Below are 25012 nucleotides of genomic sequence, written 5' to 3' on the forward strand. Positions count from 1 at the left end.
GAACAGGTCTGGGATGACCCAACTTTCCTTTTGCAAATTATTACTAAGAGTTATGGTTATAACTCAGACACCAGGCAGCAGTTTTCACAGTGGAAGACCTTTCAGTGTCCAAGGCCAAAGAAGGGAAGATTGGTCAACAGTGTAACTATGAACATGCTCCTTGTTTTCTCTGAAAATTTTTCTCTTGCACATTCTTTCACAGGGGTCAGATTCTCAATGCTGAATCCTGTTGTAATATTCTAAGTGAGAACATTTGGTGCAAACAACCTGAGCTGTGGTGTGATCACAGTCGGGTGCCCCTTCATTGCAGAGTATGCATGACAGAGAGTACTTTGGCCACACCAACACAACCATCACTTTGTCTTCTTTATTCTGAAATTTAATTTAAAGGATAACTATTTTGACTCAGTGGGGTGTTACAGATGGTACTTGACTTGCTCACAAAACAGGACCTTCAGGGATGGTTTCAAGTATTGCAAGAGTGGTAAAAGGAATCTATTGCTGTACAAAGAGGCTACTTACAAGAAGATGAAGGGCAAATTAAGATCAGGAAAGATGACATACAAACTAAACTGTTAGTTTGTATGGGTATGAAAAGGTCTAACTGATAACGTGACATTTTTACCTGATGACAGTCCTTGAGAAAGTCTGGTGATCACCCAAGTCATTAAAGTTTACCATCTGGGAACCATGAATATCTGCATCAAGCTTTTTATCAGTGATATGTAGCAATATTTCAGTAGCGCAAAGATTAACATGCTGGTGGTGCTAAAAGTCAAGTGGCCAGCAAAATGGACAGACTTCAACTGCATCATTTCACTTTGCAATGAAATAATGACAAGCTAGCAGATGAACATACAGACCAGCAATCGCCAAAGGCAAGATTAAAATTAATTAGACCACAATTTCTAATGTAGCGCCAAAACCTACAGTAACGCTAAAAATATTATGATATTGAAGAGTCACACATCAACTTTAGGAAGTGGATTAATCAGAAACTTGTGTACATTTGAACTACATAGCAATTAAATAATATAATCAAATTCTCCACTGTTATCCGCCAGCTTTTATCAGATCTGAAAGTCAAACTTCTTGATATGCAAAAGGAAATTTTTCACATACAGTATTTCATAGATTCATAATAACCTGTAACACCTTTTAGTACAACTTCGATATTTTTAATCTAGGAAACGCACTTCTTTGATAAGCTTTAATTAAAGATCATTGAGACGAAAAGAAAAATAAATCTGTAATATCAGATTCCACACGTCCAACAACCTGTGCAGCAATGAAACGTATGTGATTCTTTTTTTAATCTGGTGGTCATCAAAATACAGCGAGCACATCAAGCCTCTCTTTTTAATCAAATGCCAACATCTGTATGTCTCTGTTAATTATCAACGTGTATCTTTTCATTGATGCATATGGTCCATGAGAACGGAGCAGGAAGATTACAGTACAGATTCAGAATGTAGTAAAAGTCGTCACAACACCTGGTGCTACCGTTGGTGATACATATTTCTTTGAAAACAGTTGTCCTTAAAGTTAAAATTAATAACTATTTGTTTAATGAAGTTGGGAATAGTTAGATAAAGTTAAACATCTCTATTAAAATTATACAAAAAAATATGTAACAGCTGTTGTTTATTGTAGTCACGAGGGTGATTGACACATAGCAAACAGAGTATTCTATAGCTTTTATTATGTGGACTTTAAATGACAGCACATGAATATATGCATGGATATTAAGTTGCAAATGAAGGTTCCCAACTTTTCAGAGAGTGATTGGTAGCTGTTGCACAATAATAACTATCTGAATGAAATAAATTATGCAAGAAACAGCGTCTACAATCAGCCAACAAGTCAAAGACGACTTTGCAAATTTGCATGAATCCTCTTTACGGGAACAACAAAGGGACATGAGTTTAAACAAAATGTTTGACAATTGGGAAAAAAAATGTTAAATGTTAGAGTTAGCTAACATGTAGCAGTGCAAAGCCACACTAGCCAACAGCTCATAGGAGAGTGAACTTACATTAACAAGAAAAACATAAATGCTAAATGGACATGAAAACTCCACTGGTAAGATTATTCTTTGTCTGATGGGAGGTTACTCTTTTACACCTTTGTAAGATAAAAAAAAATGCGTGCACAATCAATAGCAATACAAAGAAATCATACCTTCAAAACCTTAAGCAGTACTTTGACATATAATATATTACATTGTTTTTAAAAAGTCATCTTGTACTTGAGGATATTTTTATTCTGTGATTGTGACTTGGGTTGATTGGTTAACCTTGTTCATCACATAAACCCATGTGTTTGGATGTCAGTGACCAAAGAAACATGACTTTAAAATAGCCATTGTAAATAGCTAATAAATGATTATAAATACATAATAATACAATACTGTATAATTATTCCATGTTAATAAACAATTAATTGATTTCATTGTTTGTTAACTAGTTTATAGACCACTGGACTATTTCTGATGTTTGCTGAAATTCTGAAGCTGAAGTTTATAAAAATTAGCATAGTAGTTATAAATGTTATGAATATTTTTAATTAATTCAAATATTTATACTATTTATATCATAAATATTATTATGAAGATTATAGCGATTAAGATGTAATATTTGATTTAAGGAAACGTAAGACTAGGCAGGGTGGAGGTACTTGTGGTTTATGTTTGCTTTTAAATTTTGTTAGCACCTTTTCTCTGCTTTTACTTTCTCTGGATTTTTGGTTTGGCTTAGGCACAGAGAGTGTTTGAGCAGGTTTAAGAGCAACACAGTGGTTGGTATAAGTGCACAAAAACAAACACAAACTAACGACATAAACATACATTTTAACATTACTAATTATTTGAAAAAATTAATACATTAAAATAACTATTTACAAAAAATAATCAGCTATCAGCTTGCCATTTATCAACAATGGTTATTACAAAATGTTTAATGATGGTTACAAAACTATGGTGATGTCAACTTCCTCCTCTTTTTACAGCATAAGTGACTGAGATCAAAAGTCACATCCAACTCCAAAAAGTCACTTTAGAACACTAGGTTTAGGTTGTGCTCACTTTTCAACACTGGCATTTAAACGCCTCATTTGCATATTCAAATCCCCCCCCCTTTTTTTTTTTTTGTTTAGGGCCACATTAGAACAATCCTCTATAATCTTTATTATCCAGTGGGTAGGATATGTGGGCAAAAAGGCATAAGGTGGGTACTGGCGACATGCTACATGTTATTCTGGAGACATTTACCAAAAGCACCAATGGCTTTAGGTCTCTCCTTCAGGCCACGTTCCACAGTTAATATGCAAAAGTCCACAACCACAAGTAAAGATTTTGGTGCTTAAACCTTGCATCTCTAGAGCTGAACGTCCTCTACTACTGATACCAAATCAAACTCAGAGTTTGCTCTGTTTTGCCTAAATATATTTACTGCTTTGTCTCAATCAAAAAACAAAAAAGAAGCAATAAAGATGACTGAAACTGACACACTGGTTGAATAAAAGAAGACATTTACATTGGGACTGACCTGATGGCAGTGTGGGTTGGACTCTCTGCCATATGAGTACAAACTCCTCTCTGTTTTACCTGGAAGAGGAAGAAGAAAGGGCAGTTAGGCAGTTAGCAAAAGCAATCAGCTTAACAAAGACTGATCTTTATAACTACAGGAAGGAAAAAACAATTACTGGTGTGGAAATTATTCAGCTTTAACAGATCAATCAACTCCAAAGACATGTTAACACAATAACACTACACAGCGTCGGTACAATCAGGTCCAGGCAAAGTTGCCCTTTGTCACATGCTCTCACCATCACCAACAACAGGGACATATTTCCCCGGAACATCAAAACTGTGCTATAGTTTTTCATCTATTAATTTAAAGGATAATTCATTCACAAGGAGCCACAGAAAAAATAACTTTTTGTAGAAACAGCCAAAGCCAGTTTTCCTGATCACAGACAGTGTGTGTGCTCTGTGTGTTTTCTGCTCGCTGATCTCTCTGCACAACAAAACGTACATCTGCTATGCCTGCAATGCATAGATCCGCATACAGAAAGGCAAGGGCTTTGTGCCACAAAAACAAAATCAACGCTTTCATTCTCCACTTTCTTTTAGGTGTAGATTTAGTTTCTTTGCATGAGAAAAAAAATTGAGTGTTCAGCTGAACAGAAAAATTAAAAAGCAACCTGCCTCACGGAGAAAACTGAACTCTCCTAGTGAATTTACGAGTAAAGATGTTTATAGTACATCGCCAACTCTAATGGTTTGCCATATATGGTATTATTCTGCTCTTTCCCATCTTTGTCCCTTTGGAGAGTGATGTTCCATAGAGACTAATTAGTGCACTCGCTAGGCAACCAATTCTACTGAAGAAAATAGTCAATTCTTGCGCAGTTGCATACTACTGTGTTCAGGCTATGCAGACTATTTTCTGCATTCCATTGTGGGATTTTTGAAGGCAGCAAATAATGGATGAATTTTACACTTAGAGTTCAGTTTCCAAAGTTATTGACAATGATGTGATTTTGGGAAAAAATAAGCGTTTCTAAACGACTTTACAGTAAGTATCAACCAACAGCCACCAGGCAACTTGGAATGAAGCTGAAAACCAAGACTCTGTAATCAGCATATAGAACTGCAGTATGGGATTTGGTGACACAAATACATTCAAAATCATGCTTTATTTACATTTTCTAGAAAATGAAGATAATCCAGTTTCAATGGTCCATTGTGTGTGAATTTTTTCACCATTTTGCTTCCACACTATATCTCCCCCACAAACTAGTGGAAAGTCACATTTTGTTGTATGTGTGTGTCCACTTTGTCTTTTGAACATTTAAATATTTGTCTTGATGTAAGTGCTTATCTAGGAATTTTTATCTGTTACTTAAACATTTTTACATGTAAGCAGTGTTTCACAATTAGAAAGAAAAAAGATTTAACACTGCATACGTGCAATTATTGTTTTCCCAAAATAAGGATTTTTCCCTCAAAACACACTAAATTTCCACTTCAGCAGTTAGAGAAAATTTATATTCATATTGTATTATAGCATTCAGAGAAATATTTATAGAACATTTTATTTCTTCAAAATTGTAAAAAATAAAAAAATATTACACGTTGACAGTAGTTTCAAATTAATGAAGTTACAAAAAGAGATATATTGATAAAAATACATTGATTCTAATGTGCCAGCAAAATGCTCATTTTGAACCTGGCTTTAAAGAATCTACAGTTTTCTGTTCTACAAATTGGTTCTCATTAGGGTTTACATAGTGAAATTTTGGAAAACATGTAATACATGTAATAATGACGCTCTTAATTTAAATAACCAGCCAGAGAAATTCAACCTGTCTCTGCTTAACCTGGCAACAGCCTACTGCTACTGCAATACTACATTAAAGGACATTTCCATCAAAGATGTTGGAACCACACTGTGAAGATTTAACAAAGCCCTGTAGGAAAAGTTGCATACTACAAAATTTAGGGTTTGTGCGATTAATTTAGCATTTAATATTATGCCAAATGTATGACATAATTCTCCATGATTATCACTTAATATTAAAGCTCCATTTATTGAAAGTTTGGCTAAACTCCAACATTCAACATATCTCTTGAAAACCTTGCAAGGCATCATGTTCATGTAACTCTCTTCAGGAACTCAAATTTCTTGGTTAAAGTTTTACTGCAAAAGACTTTTTATTTTCCTTTAATTTCATTTATAAACAGTACAGAAACTATGATTTCTGTTCCCGTTGTTGGACTTGAAGGTCCTTAATGCCCAAGGCAACATCTGATACAGATTTAATAGATGTAAGAAGAAAACAACACCCTCACCTACCCATTAGTTTTTATAGAACATCTTCGGTCAAACGTGTTGAAACATGTTTGATTGAAATCAGACATCAGAGCTCTTTGAATGCAGGCCAAGGATTGATCAGTACACGACAAGAAGGTGAAGCCTCGTTGGCAGGTAACCGACCATCACTTTAATACACAAACTGAGCGTGCCTGGCTGTGAAAAAGGTGCCTGATGAATTTCGAAAAATGCACCGCTGCGTGTAGACAACAAAGCTAATTTCCTCTCCAGCTTCTGAACAGGCTTTCCTCCCCTCTGAGCTGCGGGACCACTCCGGTGCCTATTTTTACCACGCAGACCTTCTTTTTGGATAAAACCTTAAATCTTGAGCCAGTCTAAATATCAAACCACAGTTAGTGTGTAATTACATTCTGCTGTCAGTGCAGTCGTATGAGATGAAATGGAGGGGTTTTACTGCAAGCGTGTGTGGAGGAAAATGAAGCGTGTACGTAGTGAAGGGTTGGAATCAGGCGTGTATAGACCAGCGCTGAATACGCGCCAACATGGTAGTCGATGCAGAAGAGGTTGATAATTACAGGCGTACAGAATAGGAATGTGGTCGACTGTGTGTGTGTGTGTGTGAGCGGGAGAGAGAGAGTGTGTGTGTGACCGATACGGCGGCTTCGGCTTCAGCTACGACTGATGCCAGCTGGACCAGTTTGGCATGTATACAAAGACTCCCACACACACACACACACACACACACACACACACACACACACACACACACACACACACACACACACACACACACACACACACACCACAACATACACACAAGTACTAGAAATCACTAGCACAGATGCACAAACTCAGACCAATGTTGATATGTACTACACACACACACACACACACACACACACACACACACACACACACACACACACATATACACACACAAATGTACTTTTCACGGTACCGAAATATATCGAGCACATGCATTCAAAAATACTAACTCAGGACCACACACACATAAACAAATACCTATTTAGATTTGACACTGCACGCACCTCTGGTGAATACCACGGCCTGCAATGAATCCAAAAATCTTTCAACCACAAAATGCAAAACTTCTTATGAAAAATGTGTACACAATGTAAATGCCAGCATGGAAGGATAGATAATCCTCAGGCTTACCAGCCTCCTTAAAAGTAGCTATCATTTTTGGAGACACAATTTCAATTTTAAGACTTAAAAGGATAAACTATCAAGAAAACTAGAACAATTTTTACAAAATACAACAAAATGTTTTTGTATTAATTTTTTTTCAGTTTCTTCTTTTTTTTTCTTGTTTTATTTATTTATATTGATCAAATACTTACTTATAGAAGGTAATAATTGCTCATCACTGGAAATAATGATTAATGTAATAATGTCTTGCTATATTATATGACTATGTGGTTATAGGTCCAAACTGCTAGGCGATAAAGACACTTGTCTGTTTGAAGGCCCCCCAAATTTTGTATAATAGAAAGAGAGGCCAGCATAAAAGGTTCCAGCCCTCAGTCTTTTTGCATTACCTCTGTCCGTTTGAGGGCCATTAAAATGGATGAGTGCCAGTGTTGGCATGAGTTTTGTCTCCTCTGGCACTAAATTAAATACCTACTGGAGCACCATTTTATTTATGTATACAACTACCTATATATAAACTTATGTGCATGCTGTGAATAGGGCAATAGGTATGTACCCTATCTACGGATACACTCACACACAAGCGGTCCTAAATAATTAGGTAATCCCACAAGGCTTGGCCTATAGCAATATTTCCATGCATCTATCTCCTTTTAGTCTTTTAGGTTTATTGGAATTGTCAAAAGCTACAGCAAAAAAAAAAAAAAAGAAAAAAAGAAAAAAAATAGATTTTTTTTGTCTTTTTGTGCATCATCAACTGGCAAAAATGTAGATTCATGTGTGCCTTCCGATATGTTAGTATTTCGATTGACAGCTTTTCCACGTCTGCACACACTCTTTAAGCTGTGGTAAATAATATGCTGTAAGGTGCATCTTTGTTTTCTTAAAAATGAAATATTATTATTTAGAGCTTATACCTTTGTCAAAACATAAAAAGTTGATGCAAATTAGATGATTTTACAATTGAGCAATTTCTATAATCCAGTAAATACAAGAATGTATCAATTAACAGTGACCCCAATGCAGACGCTACAACAAATGCGACAAAAATAGATGCTGAATTGAGGCTTTCACAACCGCACAACCCCGATCTGTCCCTTTTGTCTCAACATGCTGACCTTTTCACCTCCACCACCTCTGCAGGCTGAGCTCATGTATTACACACACAAACAAAAATCCTTGGTATTTTAATTTGGCTGTAAAAGAAAGAGCAGTATTAAAAAAAGGAAGAAGGAGCGAGAGAGAGAGAGAGAGAGAGAGATGGAGGGAGGGAGGCAGGGATGGAGTAAACAGGATGGGAAGGGTCAGCCTTCCAGATCACACACCCTGTCACAGTATACCATGAATGGGCACACACACACACACACACACACACACACACACACACACACACACACACACACACACACACACACACACACACACACACAGAGAGAGAGAGAAGCATTTCATTTCACTGCCTTGAACTGGAAAAAGATTTCTGAACCAAAGAGTCTATTACTTGATAAAACGAGGAGAGTTTATTAATATATAAAGCCGTCACAACACAAAGTAAGTCTTAATTAAATGCTTTTTAAAGTGGATTTTGTTAAAGAGGCCTTTTGAGATATAACTGGTATAAAACTTCTTCTCCTCAACTGATTTGTTTTTCATTTTGCAGCAGATGAAGGGCCTCCTTTGATATATTTTTATGGACGTGAGAAAAAAATATACAAAAATCAGGAAAAAATGTAAAAAAAATTCTTAAAAGACCAAAATGTATTTAATCGGCTCCATTTTTATTTTCTCTCATTTCTGGTATCAAGTAAGGCTTTTTATAAACAAATATATTTTCCCATGATAAGGTTTCAAATTCCGCATTCCTTTGTTTATTTGAAACATAGAAAATACAGTTACACAATTAAAAAATATATTGTTCATCTCTGTGATGCACATTTTAATCACCTTTTGGTTCAACCTTTGTCTCTTGAGGAAAAAAAACATAACTTAACTAATCTTGCTGTTTTTTTTTAACTTAGAAAATGTAAAGTACTTCAGTTAACTTTTTTGATAATCTCAGATAAATCAGCCAAATGAATCCACTTTTTAAAACAGTCCATTTGATCTGATAACAGTCTCCTTATTTCAAGTCCTTAAAACCACATAAGCCCTCCTCTTCAAAAGCTTTTTCATAGTTAAAAATACAGATTTCATGAAAACCCTTTTTGACTCAGTAGGGTTCTCGAACAACATCATTTTAGGGTTTAGGAGATCAGTCTTGAAAGACCCTATAGAAGACTGTTAAGAGCTCTGTCAACCTCTAACAATCAATGGCTGTTCAGACATTGTATTTTGTTTGTGCAGAGACAAACTAACCTTATTGTTCCTTCCTTCGTGAACCATGGAAGTCTTTTTTTTTTTTCTATAAAGCTGAGTTGATCTCACTTCTAGGCTTCTAGGACTCTAGGATGTTCAGAGTTTTAGTTAAATGTAAGACTGAAGCCGCATAATATCCATAAAAACTCAGATTTGGGGTTCTTAAAAGATATCCCAGTGCGATAAACATGTTTTTAATGCTTCCTGTCTTCCTGTTTCTTAAATTGTCCAATAAACCAATCTTTATATTTCAACTTGTTGCTGCTTTCTCTTCTTCTTTGTGCAAACACTTCATTTTTGTGGAATATAATAACGTAAGAAAGCTTGCTTAAAGCTTACTCAAATTCTACAAATCTCTGATACATCTTAATGACTGGAGGAGCTCTCACATAAAAGGTCTGGGGGAATTAGGCTTAATGAAAACACCTTTCTAATTGTTTCACAAACCCTCAAACAAGTATTCTTCAGGCTTTCAAGTTCCATCAAGAGCTTCTTTGCTGATGAGTAACCATGGAACTTTTGCTTTCCCCAGATACTCTGACAGTGACAGTCATCTCTTTTTGTCCCTAGTGTGTCAGAAAAATTCAAAAACAGTCTCAAATCTTTAAAGAACCCATCAAAGAAGATTTCAGAAGATGCCTTCACGCACAGACCTCTGCGTTTCTCTTAGGAACCCCAAAGACATTTAGTTTCCCGAGAAAACAAAACTAAAGATTGTTGGCTGTGAGAAGGAAGTAAAGATACTGGCATTTGTTAGATTATGCTGGCTGCAGAGGTACAAAAGGTGGCAAAGTCAGTCCACTCCACTGTATGAAAGCCCATAGAGAAGTCGGTGAGGCAGCAAGACCAAATCCCTGCTAATCCACAATGCACAGAGACTGAGGCGAAGTACAAATCAGCTCCATTACAAACTGAGAGCCAACAGTAACCGGGAAGCTTGTCTGGGGTATTAGCTATAATGACACAGCTTGTTAACAGGCCCTTAACTGAACTTACTCATAGTCACCTAGGCTCGATTCAGATTTTGAGAGTCTGCCTCATCAGTGCCTCAGTCCTTGTATAAAGGCCAGTTCCCATTATTTTCACTTTACATGACATCAAACTGCCAGGTTTTTAAAAGGACAGGTCATCACAAAATCAAATTGACATAATTTTCCTCTGGCCTGTAGAGCTATTTATCCATCCAGATTATTTTGGTGTGTATTTGGTGTATTTGAGATAGGTGGTTGTTTTGTAGTGCTCAAGACAACCAAAATATATCTTTGAAAAATTCTGTCACAAAAATCAATAATCCTGTTTATGTAGGAACTATTTTCTTTATATGCTAAGTGTCAGCTAATATAAAACGATAAAGTTGCATATATATATATAGCATTATTTCTACTTGCTTGAAGCAAACAGAAAAAAGTGCCAGGACAAGAGTAACGATTGATACACAAAAGTGATAAAAAAAAATTTGTAGTTTTAAAGTTTCAAAGTCTTCATTTACATTCACTGGCACAAACTCGGTATAACATCTGAAATGACTTGTACTACAGTAGATAAGCAGATATAGATCTTAATCGAGGTTCATTAAAGTGCTGCCAAACTCTGTCCTCAGCAGAGATGGGCAGTAATGCGTAATCCGATTACTTTTTTCAAGTAACGAGTAAAGTAAGGGATTACTATTGCAAAAAAGGTAATTAGATTACTATTAATTTCCTGTAAGCATGCTGCGTTACTGCGTTATTAAAACCGTGATTCTTTTGCGAAAGTGTCTCATGACAATGACGTAAGCGAGTGCAACGTTCGTGGCAACAGCTGTGTGCAGATCAACAACGGATAATATAATGAGTGCGGGAGAGAGTATGAGCGTGCAGCGTTTAAAGCGTGGAAGTACTGACCTTACTTTGAGTTTGATTCCGTAAAAAGTGACAAAAACATTAGTGTCCGCTGTTTGAAGAAAACTTCTTTTTACAGCAAAAAAACCCCTAAACTTCCGCACAAGCACCGAGTGCGCTACCACGCAATGTGAAATTCACAGAGAAACTCGCGGATTCTTCCACTGACTGCTGCGACACACCTGCACCAGGGCAAATCTCCGCCTGCCCCACTCCTGCTAAACAGGTAAAAATAGAGCTACAGGACCATTGATCCTTTGATTTTATTTATGTTCTGCTGTGTTTTACTTGCATCTATTTGAAAGACTGAGTGTAAACACAAAAAATATTTTATTTCATGTGCTGGAATGTGCAGAAAATAGGTTTAAATGTTAAACAAATTTCTTCCAGTCAGAGAATGTTGCATAGAATTTAATTTTTGCTTGATGCATAAAGTTAAAAGATTAAAACTAATAAAACAAGTTTTAAAAAGAGACTTTTCCATTTGATTAGATTTTATATGATTGATTATGCAGAAAAAGTAGAAATGGGATTGAAGCGATTGAAGATCTTGCTTCGTTACCTATTCAGGGTGTAAATCATGTTTTTAAAAAGTAACTAAGTAACTAAGTAACTAATTACTTTCAAAAATAAGTAATCAGTAAAGTAACGGGATTATTTTTTGGGGGAAGTAATCAGTAATTAGTTACTGATTACTTTTTTCAAGTAACTTGACCAACACTGGTCCTCAGGGGCATTCAGAAAGTCAGGCACACTGCAAGAGTCAATATCTAAAGTATACAGCACTTTACATTTAGCTAGTTTATAACACCTGTGTCTTTCATGTTGAATAGATGATAGGTATGTATATCTCAGGACACTGACACTTGACAACCCCCAAGAACAGCGTTGGGTTATGCAACACTTTTGGCATACTTGTTAAATTTACTTTGTGGATCAAAGCACAAATGTCCTGAAAAGTTACTTTTTCCCTATAAAAGCTAATTGGAAAAGGATTTGGGAGTCATGTAGTTGGTGTGACTGAGAAGATGTTAACTAAGTAATTAAAGTTTCTGCAAGCATATAAATACATCTGACAAATTACCTTTTGTCATGTCACAGCTTTGCAAATTCAAGAAGAAAAAGACCTGTAAAATATGAAATACTTACCATAAATCAATGACAGTCTACACCTGCTATAGTGTAAAAGTAATGATTTCGACAGGATTCTAGCCTCTGTGAAGCCACAGATGCTTCTTGCATCCAGACATAGGTCAAGGCACATCTTAATAGTTTTTGACACATGTGAGAAACTTGTCTTCAGGGCTTTCTGCCCCCCAAAAGTTTTCTAATACATCTAACATTTATGAGAAGATCAATACAAAGTTGTGGTTTTACACGCAACACAAAAACATCATCTCCCAGATGAAATGGATCCATTCATCCACCACAGCTTGCACTTTACACTGGCCTTGTCACTCTTTACATCTATGTATTTCTGTTTAGAAGTGTTGCTGTCAGAAAGCCTTTCTCAGGGAGAGCTCTGAAAGCAAACGTCTCCCAATGCAATCTTTTTTTCCTCAAACTTTCACTGTGATCGGTCCATTGCAATGGAACAATAATGATGATGTTACAGGAAGAATACCAACATGATATCACGTACACCGCAAAAACATCTGAACATGTAATGCAGGAAGCTTGGAACATTTTTACTTCCTGTGGCCAATGTTTAAAACTACTGGTGGTAAAGAGCTCATTCACGTCTAATAAGAGACAGAAAGGAAGAGCAAGTCCGAGACAAAGCAATCCACTCTACATCTTCAGATCAGTATAAGGCTACTGTGTAAATGAGGGTTTGCATTTTCTTCTTCATTAATTAGCTCTGCTATGTTAATGTTAATCTTAATTACTTTAATAAAGTTTCATTAACTGCAGCACAACAAACAAAGTGATAACATCAGTTCCTGTGTAAGCAGCAATAACTGCAACCACAGTGAAGAGAGAGCGCAGAGCCACAGAGCCGTTTTCCTGTCAGTCACTGGAATCAGCTGTTAGAGGAGAGAAGAGGCGCTTTTCTCTGTTTTCATTCTGCACGCTCCATCGTGTCCGTCACATCTGACAGCTATCAGTTACTACTCTTCCTTTCTGATTCAGCAGGCAGCAAAAGATGAAAACCGCAAGATGGAGTTGTTGAAGGAGTCACCGTCGGCGTCTTGACTCTTTCTTTCAGAGGTTGAGAGAGACGTCAAGTCTTTTTCTGCGTGAAAGGAAACACTCAGAAGACATGATCTCCTCTGACACCCATATAATGGGTCCATTTTAATAAAGTATGTGACTAATAGCGCGATTTGACGAGGATGGCAAAGATGAGATGAGAGGAAAGAAAGAGGAGAGATAGAGAGGTGGTGGGGGGGATGAAGATGGATAGAAGAAGGGTTAAACTCCCTCTTCCTGCGAATGAGTGTGTGTGTGTGTGCGTGTGTGTGCGTGTGTGTGTGTGTGTGTGTGTGTGTGTGTGTGTGTGTGATGGGGGAGGGTTGGACTGTGCAGACATGAATCATTCTGAGCGATTCAAGCGTTTCCATGACACCACCGGGCACCGGTCCAGAAGTTTCTACAAAGTCTGAAAGGTAGTGACACACACACAGACACGTACACACACACACAATCGCACACTCCAACAGACACTCTGAAACCACGCAAACCACACTGCCAGCTCTGAATTTGAAGCCATCTACACACCTATTTATTCATGGTGTTGTCTTCCAGTGTAAAGCGTAACATTTTTCAGGGGGGAGATCAACATTAATTTAACAGATGATGGTCGATGAGTAACAGACAATCCCCCCCCGACTCACACACACACACACACACACACACCGCCACCCTTCAATCCCAGCAGGCATTGATGCTTTGGCACCACAGCGAGCGAATACATCAAACAACAGATGAACGTATACGAGCGACGAGAACGACTTGAGAGACGCAGCATCGAGTCTGCATCTGTTGGTATCTACCTTCAGCCATAGCGGAACAGATCAGACTGCTGATTGGAGTCTGGATTCACTGTTTTATATGTGTGTGCTTCCTTACTATAGAGAAGAGAGAGAAGTTAGATCCAGAAAAATATGTTGGGAATTTACAAGGAAAAAAAATCAGTTGTTAGTATTCGAATTGTTATTTAATGCTGTACTTCATGTCTTTGTTTACTCTTGGACTCTGTTAGAGCAGGTCTGCATGTCTAAGTATTCACAGTAAACCTTATTCATCCTATTTTGGGCCTTGGTGCAAGCCCCGTGTTCATCCACTGTCTCTGTCTATCAGGCTTTCCCTTCCCTCTTATCTGATTGGCTGAATCCTGTTAAACAGAAGGTGTAAACAGCAGGTGGGTGGAGCTTCTGAGAGGTTTCATATTGGGTATTTTTGCTCTCAGTGACATCATACAGAGTCACGAGCTGTCTGAAATCTAACATTTAGAGGAGTCTGAAGCCATGGATGTTGCTGCGAGTACAGATATGATGAATTGGATATTTCACAGAGAATTAAATTCCCACGTGTTCACAAAGGTCTGTGAGCAAGAGGAAAGCAAGAACAGTCTATGTCACAATACTGCACTTTACGTCCTTTTCATAATCAGAAGATGCTTACAGCATGTGTCTGTCTGTCTATCTATCATAACGTTGCTGCAGGGTTCTTAGAGATATGTTTCTGTCTTGATTTAATGTGTGAAAATGTAAATGCTAAAGGGAATTTGTAGCTTTTTGGTAGGTTGTCTCCATTCGTCCAGATGTTCATCACACAGCTCTAAGAGGTTCCCCTGCTGATTCACTGTGTGAACCTCAATTTTATTAATACATTTACATTTATGAATCAAAGTAATTTCCACCATGAATTACAAAAATAATTTAAAACTCCCTGTGAAGACTTTCTACAGTATCCAGTACCACTGACACATCTGGTATCACATCAAACTAAATAGCATAAAAAGTGGAGGAATTTAGGGAGTTGTGTTTATCTTAGCTGTGGTTAGATCTCTTGTACTGATAGACAGAACCACATAGATTAGGTCTAGCCACTTTACCGGTGGGGTAAAAGTAACTTTTTTTTTAAAGAAAGTTGCTGCTGTGTGTACAACACATGATTTCAAAACACGAAACCTGCATGAGCAACCCACACACGGCTCATATAAAAACAAACGCACAGTTTCAACGGTGAAACAGCGCTCATCACAAAAGAACTTGAATTACTAACACAAAGTTTACAAGCTGAACAAAATCCTGTGTTTCTTCCTGCCACCAAAAACACACATTTAAAAAAATAGCAAAAAAACCAAAAACCTTCCACAAGTCCTGTGTTTTAAAACCATCCGGTAATAACTAGAGATGGCACGATACCACTTTTTTATGTCCGATACCGATACCGATATCATAAATTTGGATATCTGCCGATACCGATATGAATCCGATATAGTGTTTTTTAATCAACACAACTGTTTTTTTAAATATCTTGCTGCATTTTGCAAGTCTGCAAGTTCATACTCAAGTTTAAAACAACAACTACACTAAAGCTATTCTGTTATACCTGTATACAAAAAAAATATTTCATAGTTCAGCAATACTGATCAATCTAATAAACTTAAACCTACACCATCCTCCCTATTCTGGTATTTTAAAGAGTACTTAGTGTAAATATTAAGCAACCTAACTAATAGGGTTCCAACTCCCAGCAACAACAAAAATAAATAAATAAAAAATAGGGAACCACCCCTCACACTCCACCTCATGATGCTTAATCGACGTAATCAACCTTAATTTGATGCAGTGTGAAAAAAAATGCACAGAAATCAATTATTTTTCAAGAAATATTAAATAGATTCAACATCTTTCTTCAACAAAATTGCAGACTGCACAGATGGTACCTTCCCAAAGTAAAAAGTACTATAGCTTACTAGGGTATATATATTAGACTTAATAGTTACTATATACAGTAATTGACTTCTATTCATTTTACATCAGATTAAAACTTTGGGTGAAAGATTCGGATAATTATTTATTAAAAGCTCGACATTTTAAATGAGAATAAAGAAAAGTGTGTCTTTGTGCCCCCTTTTCCCTGTTAATGCCCTATCGGCCCCCCTGGCTAAACTTTGCTAGATCCGCCCCTGCACAGTTACCAGCCGTCAGCTACGTAGAAAAAGATCCTGGTGTAGAAAGTAATATTAAATACATTCTAACAACAGCTTATCAAGCTTAAACGTGCTGCTGTTGTTCAGCCGCTGGTTTCCTCTTTCTGGTGCAAAGTGGGCCAAAAACAAACAAGAGAGACGGACTCCCGACAGAAAAGCCGATCAGCTGATCGTTAAGCAGTTTCATGATTGAAGTAGCAGCAGGAGAGCGAGAGGCAGTCGCTCGTTAAGGTTAACGCAGGAATGCTTTACAAACATTCAGAGATGGACTTACACACTTGCTTTACTTCTCTCGGGATAACTTTGTCGGAGATGAAATGCCGGGTTGCTAGCGAAGCTCCAAATGCTATCCAGACCACCGACAGGTCCCGCATGCCACAGCCGCTCTATCACGTGATGCATACTGCTCCGACGTGCTAACGTTCTGAGGTGAGTTACGGCGTGTTGCAAGTTTTGTGAGGTGCTTTCGTGATATTTAATGGATCGGATTACATTTTTTATTTTTCTCCGATATCCGATCCAGTAATTTAGGTCAGTATCGGACCGATACCGATACGTAATATCGGATCGGTCCATCTCTAGTAATAACATATTACTGAACCAATGAAACCAATATTTATTACCAAAATAATACAGTCTCATGTGACTTTTTCTCTTTAATGCTTCTATAAATAATGTTCCTAATTCAAAGTTGCCTGGCATGTGTCCCTCCTCCTCTAGCCTCCATAATAATTTTAAGCATTTTAAGTTTGCAAAACTATCCTTCACTCACTGCCCTTTATACACCTGACTGACTCCGCCTCCACTAACAGGTGGAGTGTGGCATTTGTATACAGCATTGGGTAATACTAGTTTTAAAAGTATTGCCATCAAAAGAAGAAATAAACACCTGTTTGAACTCACTGCATGTAATCTGCTATTAGTAGCACCTCTCCACTCATTGCCTGCTGACTTTCCTTGGAGGGATAAATTTAACCAAACTGAAAGCTAACCATTGCAGTTTCTCAGCAATTGTACCAGCAACCATGTCATCATAAAACAGTGGAGAGTAAATATGGTGCATTAGATAAGAAACCTTGCTTTTGAGTTTTGCTGATCTTTTATAAAGGAAAGCAGCATGTAAAATCAAATTAATTATAATATAGACCACAATCACATATTTACCTCAAAGGGATTGTGATTCAAACACAAGAGTCTCCACAGCACACATGGTACACTATGGCACTGGGACATAGCCAAAGAAGCTCTGCTGGGAACCATTTACCTCCACTTATTGGAACTTGTTTTTAGTTTAGCAACAAGGCGACTTAAGTAACTTGTGAAAGAAGGTCAATTTAATGTGTCTGATCATTTTAAGAGCACCACAATTTAAAGTAAAAAGAATTTCTTGGTCTATGACCACTGATGTTTTCAGAGTCGGTGGGTTTGTGCGACCGTGCAGACAGACTGAAAATTCAGCTGCAGCTATCACACTTGCTCCCTGTTCATGTGAATGAGACCCAAAGAACAGGTCCCCCTCCCTTGTAACCAAACAGCCTTCATTGTCCAAAGCCCCCACCCCACGCTCATTGCATCCAAACACCCTCGCTCACCCCTCCTCCACCCTGGAATCAATAGACAAACAACACAAACAACAACGAGGCGACGAACAGGGCGACGCCACCAAACTGTCCAAACAGCAGGACTTTAACACAACTATTCAGATGAATGCTCCATGAGCAGCACGCTCTACAGGCAGCACGCTGTGTATATGACGTAGCGATAAATACGTTCACAGAGAAGGGCAAAATTTTTTTTCCATCCTTTCATGATTTCATTTGACTTCAGTTTCAAAAATTTCTTCTACAAAGCTTCGAAACGTCGTCGATTTGCAGCAAAATGTGGATATGCGGCGCGAGTGCGTCGCGGTGTGTTTTCTCTATGTGTGTGTGTGTGCGTGTTGGGCTCAGACAAAACAGGGCTGCTGAAATGCGGCAGGCACTGCAGATTTTTGTTGGCTGGCTGACAACGCCGTGCCGGTGCCAAGCCCCGACGGCGGAAACGACTAAAAGACGCATAAGGCTGGCATTAGAGCCCCAAACCCCCCCCCCCCATCCCTCTTTCTCTTTTCTCCTTCTCTTTTCTCGCTCCGTGGCACGGCGTTTACTTTGGTCCGGGTCTGACTCGATTTGGCAACGTTCACATTGCCATCCGTGAGTTTATCAATCTGTCTTCATTTCGCTCTGATTGTATGGGAGGATGGAGGTAGAAACATGGCACCTGAACACAGCAGGAGGTGTACAGTAGGTAGACTGCCGCGTTGATGTGGCGTTTGCCTTTTTTGGACATAATCTTTTTTTTTTTTTTTTTACAGTTTAACCTCCCCTCTTGCTTTTCGTGTCACCGAATGTTAAATTTGAAGGGCTTTAATTTTTTTTCGGGGTTTCTAGTTTCCTTGCCATATCTGCTGTCTTTGTCTTGAGGATTTTGGGCAGCACTTCCACAAATACCTCGGACACAAAAGCATCTGGAGTTACATCCACGAGGCACTGAGCCCATGTTCCTCCTAAAACCTAAAACAAATGAAGAAAACAACACACTCCAATTATGCTCCCAAGACAATAAAACACAGCAAAAGAGAGGGAAAAAAATCTCCTGTAAAACATTCAGGATTACCAACAACTAAAAGCTTGATTCTGTGTTTGGAGTCCATTATTGATAGAACAATATTTAGCTGCGGAGTAAACAAAGGTGGGATGCTCCAGTCGTAGCTGTAAATTGTGTTTGTGCATTGTTCGGCAGACAGATGACGACTGCTAATGTTGAATTAAAAAGGTTCTTAGAGGTGGATTTAACACGTTTCCTCTTGTCTTCGGGGTTGAGACGGAAGGCGAATGACGTGGGGAGACAAAGAGAGAGGTAGCAAGGAGAGAAAAAGTGTGAAATTCTGAATTAGCAGCACAATATGGAAGTATTAAAGTGCAGCACAATGAGAAGTGAGAGCTAGACAGCAGAGAGCTGTTCGCTGACACCAACTAAATAAAGACGCTGTGTTCAGGCTCGCAAGGTTTTTACGTGTCAAGCAGAAAAAGGCCGGGAAACAAACCGGCTGTGAAACGCGGACACGGCTGGTTTTTTATGGTACAAAAATACATGTACGTGTTTCCTGACCTGACACTTTACTCTCGCACTGCAATATTCAAATGTGTCATCCATGTTCATGCGGGTTGCACCTTTTTCAGCTCCCACTCTGTCTATTTACAGGATGTCTTATGCCTTTGAATTGCTAGATTCTGGCCTTGTTTACTGTAACAAGTAAAAATAATTCTTTAGAAATTGTTTGTTTTATGTGTTCATGTCCAAAGGTCCTCTTTGTCCTCTCTTCAAAGAAAGAAAGAACCACATAGGTTGTTTGTGCAAGGTCTTAAATTAAGCCACTGGTGGAGATTGTGTGAATAATTCCAGTGGAGCGTTTTATTGTGTGGGTATCCCTTTGAATTTCTCACCTTAGGGTAATGAGGTTTGATGCGTTTCAGTTAGCATGCTTTGTAGAAAACTTAAAAATCTTACAATTTAACAACATATGTTTAGGGTTACTGCTCATCATTGACAAAGAAACTAACAATAACCAAGCACTTAGTGAAAACAAAGTAAAGTGAAGGGGGAAAGCAACAGTGAACTAATACCAAGTAGAAATAGTTATACACAGTAAAGTCATGCTCATCATCTAATCAGGCAATAGGGAAAGCAACCGATATGGTCAGATCAGAATGACCGAAATACAAAACATCTTAATGCCAAATCCTGATGCTGAATGACGATGTTGTTCTTTTTTTTTTTCATACTTCTATTTAATTTCTACATTGAAAACGCCCTTGGAGTGCCCTTCATGCTTTGATGGTTGCAAGCAGGACTGTCAGTCCCTGTGAACCCGACCCGGAGCGTCATTTTGAACCAATATTTGGTAACATTTGGGCAATTAGCAGGTTGTGTTTGCAGTGTAGCCCAGAGGATGTAACTGATGCACATACTGATACAGAAAGCATCCAAGCATCATTAAAAATTAGCAATCATATTTGTAAAATCTATCTGCTTTTTAATTTTCAAGTATTTTTTTGTAGAATAAGAATAGAATAAGCTTTGCACACATTTGACAGAATAACAATCCTTTAAAAGCTGAACAAAATTAAGCTAATGTTTCTAAGGATTGTTTTGAAACCGTGGCGGTGTCTTCCTCTGCCTGGTTCAACCTCCCTGTCTCTCTCCCTGTGGGAAGCGAGGAGGAGGGGCAACCCCAGAGAGACGGATAGCGGGTCAGGTGCTGTCAGACTGGAGAGGCCAAAGGTCAAAGGATCCTGGGGTTCAGCATCGCACACTGATTTTCTCCTGTCACTGTCATGGCTGTCGGTCTCTGATGAGTTCTAGTCCTTTCCTTCTTTCTTCTCCACCCTGTGCAGATATTTTAAATTCTCTTTCATCAGTTTTGCTTCGTCTTTCTCTCGCTTCCTAATTTTTTCTTCTGTCATTTAAATCCATTTTGCTTCCTTTTTCCACAATTATCTGGCAGAGCTGGGTACAGAAAATCTTTTATCTACGGAAAAAAGTAAACTTAAAAAGAAATGTAAAACCTTATAAATGGGTCATATCTGTTTAGTGCCTATGTTTGGGCAGCTCACGTTCTGATTTTATGAAGCCCAAAAAGAAGGTTTGAACTGACTTCACAGATCTGCTGGGTTCCTGATAAACTGAACCAACACTGCACTGAGAGGCAAAGAATAATTTCTATTAGGCAACAGGAACTGGCAGGGTTCTAATGTAAAACTTACTCTGACAGAGCTGAAAGTTTATTCATATCCACTCAGATCTGCTATAGCGATCTCCCGACTTTACAAATTTCGGATTTTTTCCTCACTTTCCACCATATTTTTCTTTTCCTCCCCCATTCTTGCTCTCTTGCCATCACTGACAGACCTCTTCCTCCACCCTGATTCCAGACTTAATGCCTGTATTTAGACAAATGTGACAGCATCTGAACACCTGGCTGGCTGTAATATGAGGGGTAGCCTACTGCTGTCGGTGTGGGAGCCGCATCACAGCGCTGATGTGCTCTGTGTGATTTCAGCATGACCACCTGGCTGCAAAATAATGACATATCTGCTCCCACACACTGTTCGGGAGACCGTGATCAGAGCGGCTCTGTCGCAGCAGGGCAGACCCCACCTGACATCACACGGCGACGGAGGGGAGAAGAGGGTGGAAATGGATGGACAGCAGGAGAATGGACGGGGACGGAGGAGAGAGGAGCCATCTGAGCGCCAGCGTCACCTGGTTTCCACAGCAATTTGTTAACAAACAATATTTTTGCACATTCTGACCCAAATCAGCTGTAATAGCAAAAGGACTTTTGTACTTTGGGCACCATTTTGGCTTTACTAGAATGCACTCACCACAGGTCTGAAATTATAATCAGGAGCAGTCAGTTTTCATAAGCTCAAAGGCTCAAAATCAACAAAGGCATCATTTCACTGACACCAGTTGAAAGGCAAGGAAACAAAACGAGTGGGGGAAACCAAAACCTCTAACTGGCTAAAACCACAATTTGCCTTTTCAAGAGGCCAAACTGTGATCAACGAAATATGCTTTTTTTTTTCAGATTAAAACAAGGCAAAAGGTCACCAGAGGGGCAGAGTGACAATATTCAGATGTAAACGAAAATTATTCGCACGTCGATCTATTATTAACGATCACGACAGGTTGTTCAAGTGTGACTAGCTACAAGAAAGTGAAAGTGAAAACCTGTTCATGTCAGCTGGTACTTCTCATGCCGCTGGGCCTAAATACGTACAGAGGTGTCAACAAATTAAAATCCCATATCAACAAAAATTAATTTAGCAACCGGTAACTGAGGCTTGAGTATAGAGCAAAGACTTCCTGCTCGGTGTAGTTGTCACTGTTGCAGATGCATTTAAAAAAACTCAAAGAAGGCGAAAGAGTTGTCTGACAATAGCCAGTGGTTTTGAGACTGCACTTTGGCTAATGCAATCCCTCTTTTCACTCTTTTTAACTGCATGTCACCAAGTATAAGTGGTGTATAAACATACAGGAAGTTAAAAGAGATGAGTGACGATGAAATGCTCAGGGCATCATGGGAACCCCCCAGCAGCCTAAGCCTATTGCGTCATACATAAGGGTGGATTCAGGATTGTTGGTGCTGGATTCACCTTATCCAGCCCTAACTATACTTTTATCATAGGGAAGGTTTAAGCTCAGTCCTACAGGTAGGCTGGTTCCACAGAAGAGGGGCCTGAGAGCTGAAGGCTCTGCCTCCTATTCTACTTTTAAAAACTCTAGGAACCTGCAGTCAGAGAGAAAAGTGCTCTGTTGCTACTATGAGGTTTTTAAGATACAATGGGACCTGACAATTCAAGATATTTTAGCAGGACAAGATCTTGAATAAAACTAAGCATAAAAATATTGTGATGCTTAGTTATTTTTTTTTAAAGTTTGATCAAGTCTAAATGGATCTTTTTGAGTTTATGTACAGGCTCAAGATGTGACTCTAAGGCGTGCCACTCCGAATCAAGAGAATCAGGGTGGGACATTTTCAGAAGACTCCCCTTCTCACATGTAGCACATAATAGGATGTGCTGCATGTGAGAAGGGGAGTCTTCTGAAAGTGTTTCCAGAAGTGAGAGCCAGTCTGAAGGTCCCCTTCAGACTGGCTCTATTTTAGGAGAGAAGAGTTACAAATGCAGTTTCTGTACTTGGGAGTTGGCAGGTTAATTTTCAATAAGGTCTAGAGCAGTATGCAGTGCATGTGTAAAAAGAGCTTAAGAGGCAACTTTGCTTTCTCTTCATTATTCAGTCTGACACTGTGTTGATCTTAGTAATATCCTGCTTGGGAAGTTGGCTGTTGCTAGGTGCTTTGTGCTTTTTGTGTTGAAAAAACAAACATCACAATTTGAGAATCATTATTTCTTTAAGTTGTAAGACTTACAGCTCTCACGTTGCGCACATCTCAAACACACTAAAACCGCTAAAATAACAGGTGATGTAGAGGTCTGGAACAAGCTGCCGGTTTCATGTAATCCAGCACGCACACACACACACACACACACACACACACACACACACACACACACACACACACACACACACACACACACACACACACATAAAACACTGACCCACCTGACAGTATCACTGCTTTTCTCCACCCACTGAGGTAGACTGGGAATTGAACCAGTCACCCTGGCAGATTTGGGGCGGTTTAACACTAACAGCATGGTTTTTCAGCTCTTTGTCAGTTCTGTTCCCATTCAGTGTGTGCCAGCAGAGACTGTGCCCGCTGCTTTCACATGGCACTGTCCTGGAAGCGTGGGAAAAAAAGGGAAAAGCTACCACTCTACCCTCGTCTGCTGCCATGGAAACTAACCAACGGTCGGGACATTAAGGCAGTGATACGCAGGGAAACTTTGTGGGCCACTATGGCAGCTTGGCCACTCTATTCCCCCCTCCTCTGTCAGGTTCACCCCCTTTCTCCTTCAGCTTTGTCTTTATGTTTTTTTTTAGCATTTTGCTTCACACTCTGGTGCTCCTGCATCACAGAGTTCAACGTGTTTATGATTTTTGACAGTTTATTGAGAAATCAGAGTCAAGAAATTATTCTTATAATAAGTTAAAAACACAACATAATGACATAATCACAGTGTATTTAGTATTACTTTCGATAAGGTGACCCATTATTTTTATTTCCTATAACCACTCCACAAATTTTGGGAAGACAGACCAAGAGAAATTCCGGTGGGTTTCTAAATGAATAATCATTTTCATTGATGGATAGACCCTTGGATCGCTGAACAAATCACCCGCAGAAATGCATCAAAATTAAAGGCCAACCAGTCACTCCTGATCGATCACCTCACTTTCGGTTATTTCATATCCCTCCTTTCTCATTTATTGATGTGTTCAAATAGATCTCCAGCCAGCGCCCAGTCTCCCATAATTATAGTGTGGATATGTGTGTGTGTGTGGCAAAGGGAGCAGGTGATTGGTTGGCAACAGCTGGGGAAAGAAGGGGGAACACAGCTGCAAGAGGAGAGGAGAGGAAAGGAGAGGAGAGGACAGAGGAAAGGAGAAAAGAGAGGACAGAGGAGCTTCAGTTTTGTTTATCTGGAAATGTGTTTGTGGCTACCTGGTAAATCCAATATTTACTCACGTTTAGCTGTTTAGTTTTAGTAGTTTACTTGTTTTTTTCAGCTCCTGAGGGAAATACTCGTCTCTTCAGCCGCTAAATGCTCCACTATCCCTACCAGCTACCTTATAAGTGTGCTTGTTTGCTGCTAAGCAGGTGGAGCATAGTGAAGCTTTTAGCTGAAAACAGCTGCCTGTGGTGGCCAAAAGGAGCGTCGCGCAAGGGAACCAAAGCAGCAAAGTCACAAATGAGTTGATGCCAAAGAGACATCTCAGTTAAGCAGAGGACAGCTGATGTTTCAGGGGGTGAATATCTGTAGGAGGGTCCTCCTTTTGCCCAATCACTAATATATATGTTTAAAAAAAACATATTAATTGCAATGACGAAATAAAATCTTAAGGCACTTCTACAAAATAATGATGGCGATTTCTAG

The 25012-nt window shown here is 38.8% G+C and overlaps 1 protein-coding gene across 4 annotated transcripts in view; it reads right to left on the reverse strand.

Annotated features, from left to right (window-relative positions):
• tcf4 (transcription factor 4) overlaps nt 1-25012 on the reverse strand; it is a 177401-nt gene that overhangs the window by 127481 nt on the left and 24908 nt on the right. For all 4 annotated transcript variants that reach the window (XM_026174486.1, XM_026174485.1, XM_026174489.1 and 1 more), the window contains exon 3: nt 3546-3604. In XM_026174486.1, the coding sequence (XP_026030271.1) occupies nt 3546-3604 (59 nt within the window). The remainder of the gene's footprint in view (nt 1-3545; nt 3605-25012) is intronic.

Source organism: Astatotilapia calliptera, chromosome 7 (assembly GCF_900246225.1).
Source record: "Astatotilapia calliptera chromosome 7, fAstCal1.2, whole genome shotgun sequence".
Taxonomy (NCBI): Eukaryota; Metazoa; Chordata; class Actinopteri; order Cichliformes; family Cichlidae; genus Astatotilapia; species Astatotilapia calliptera.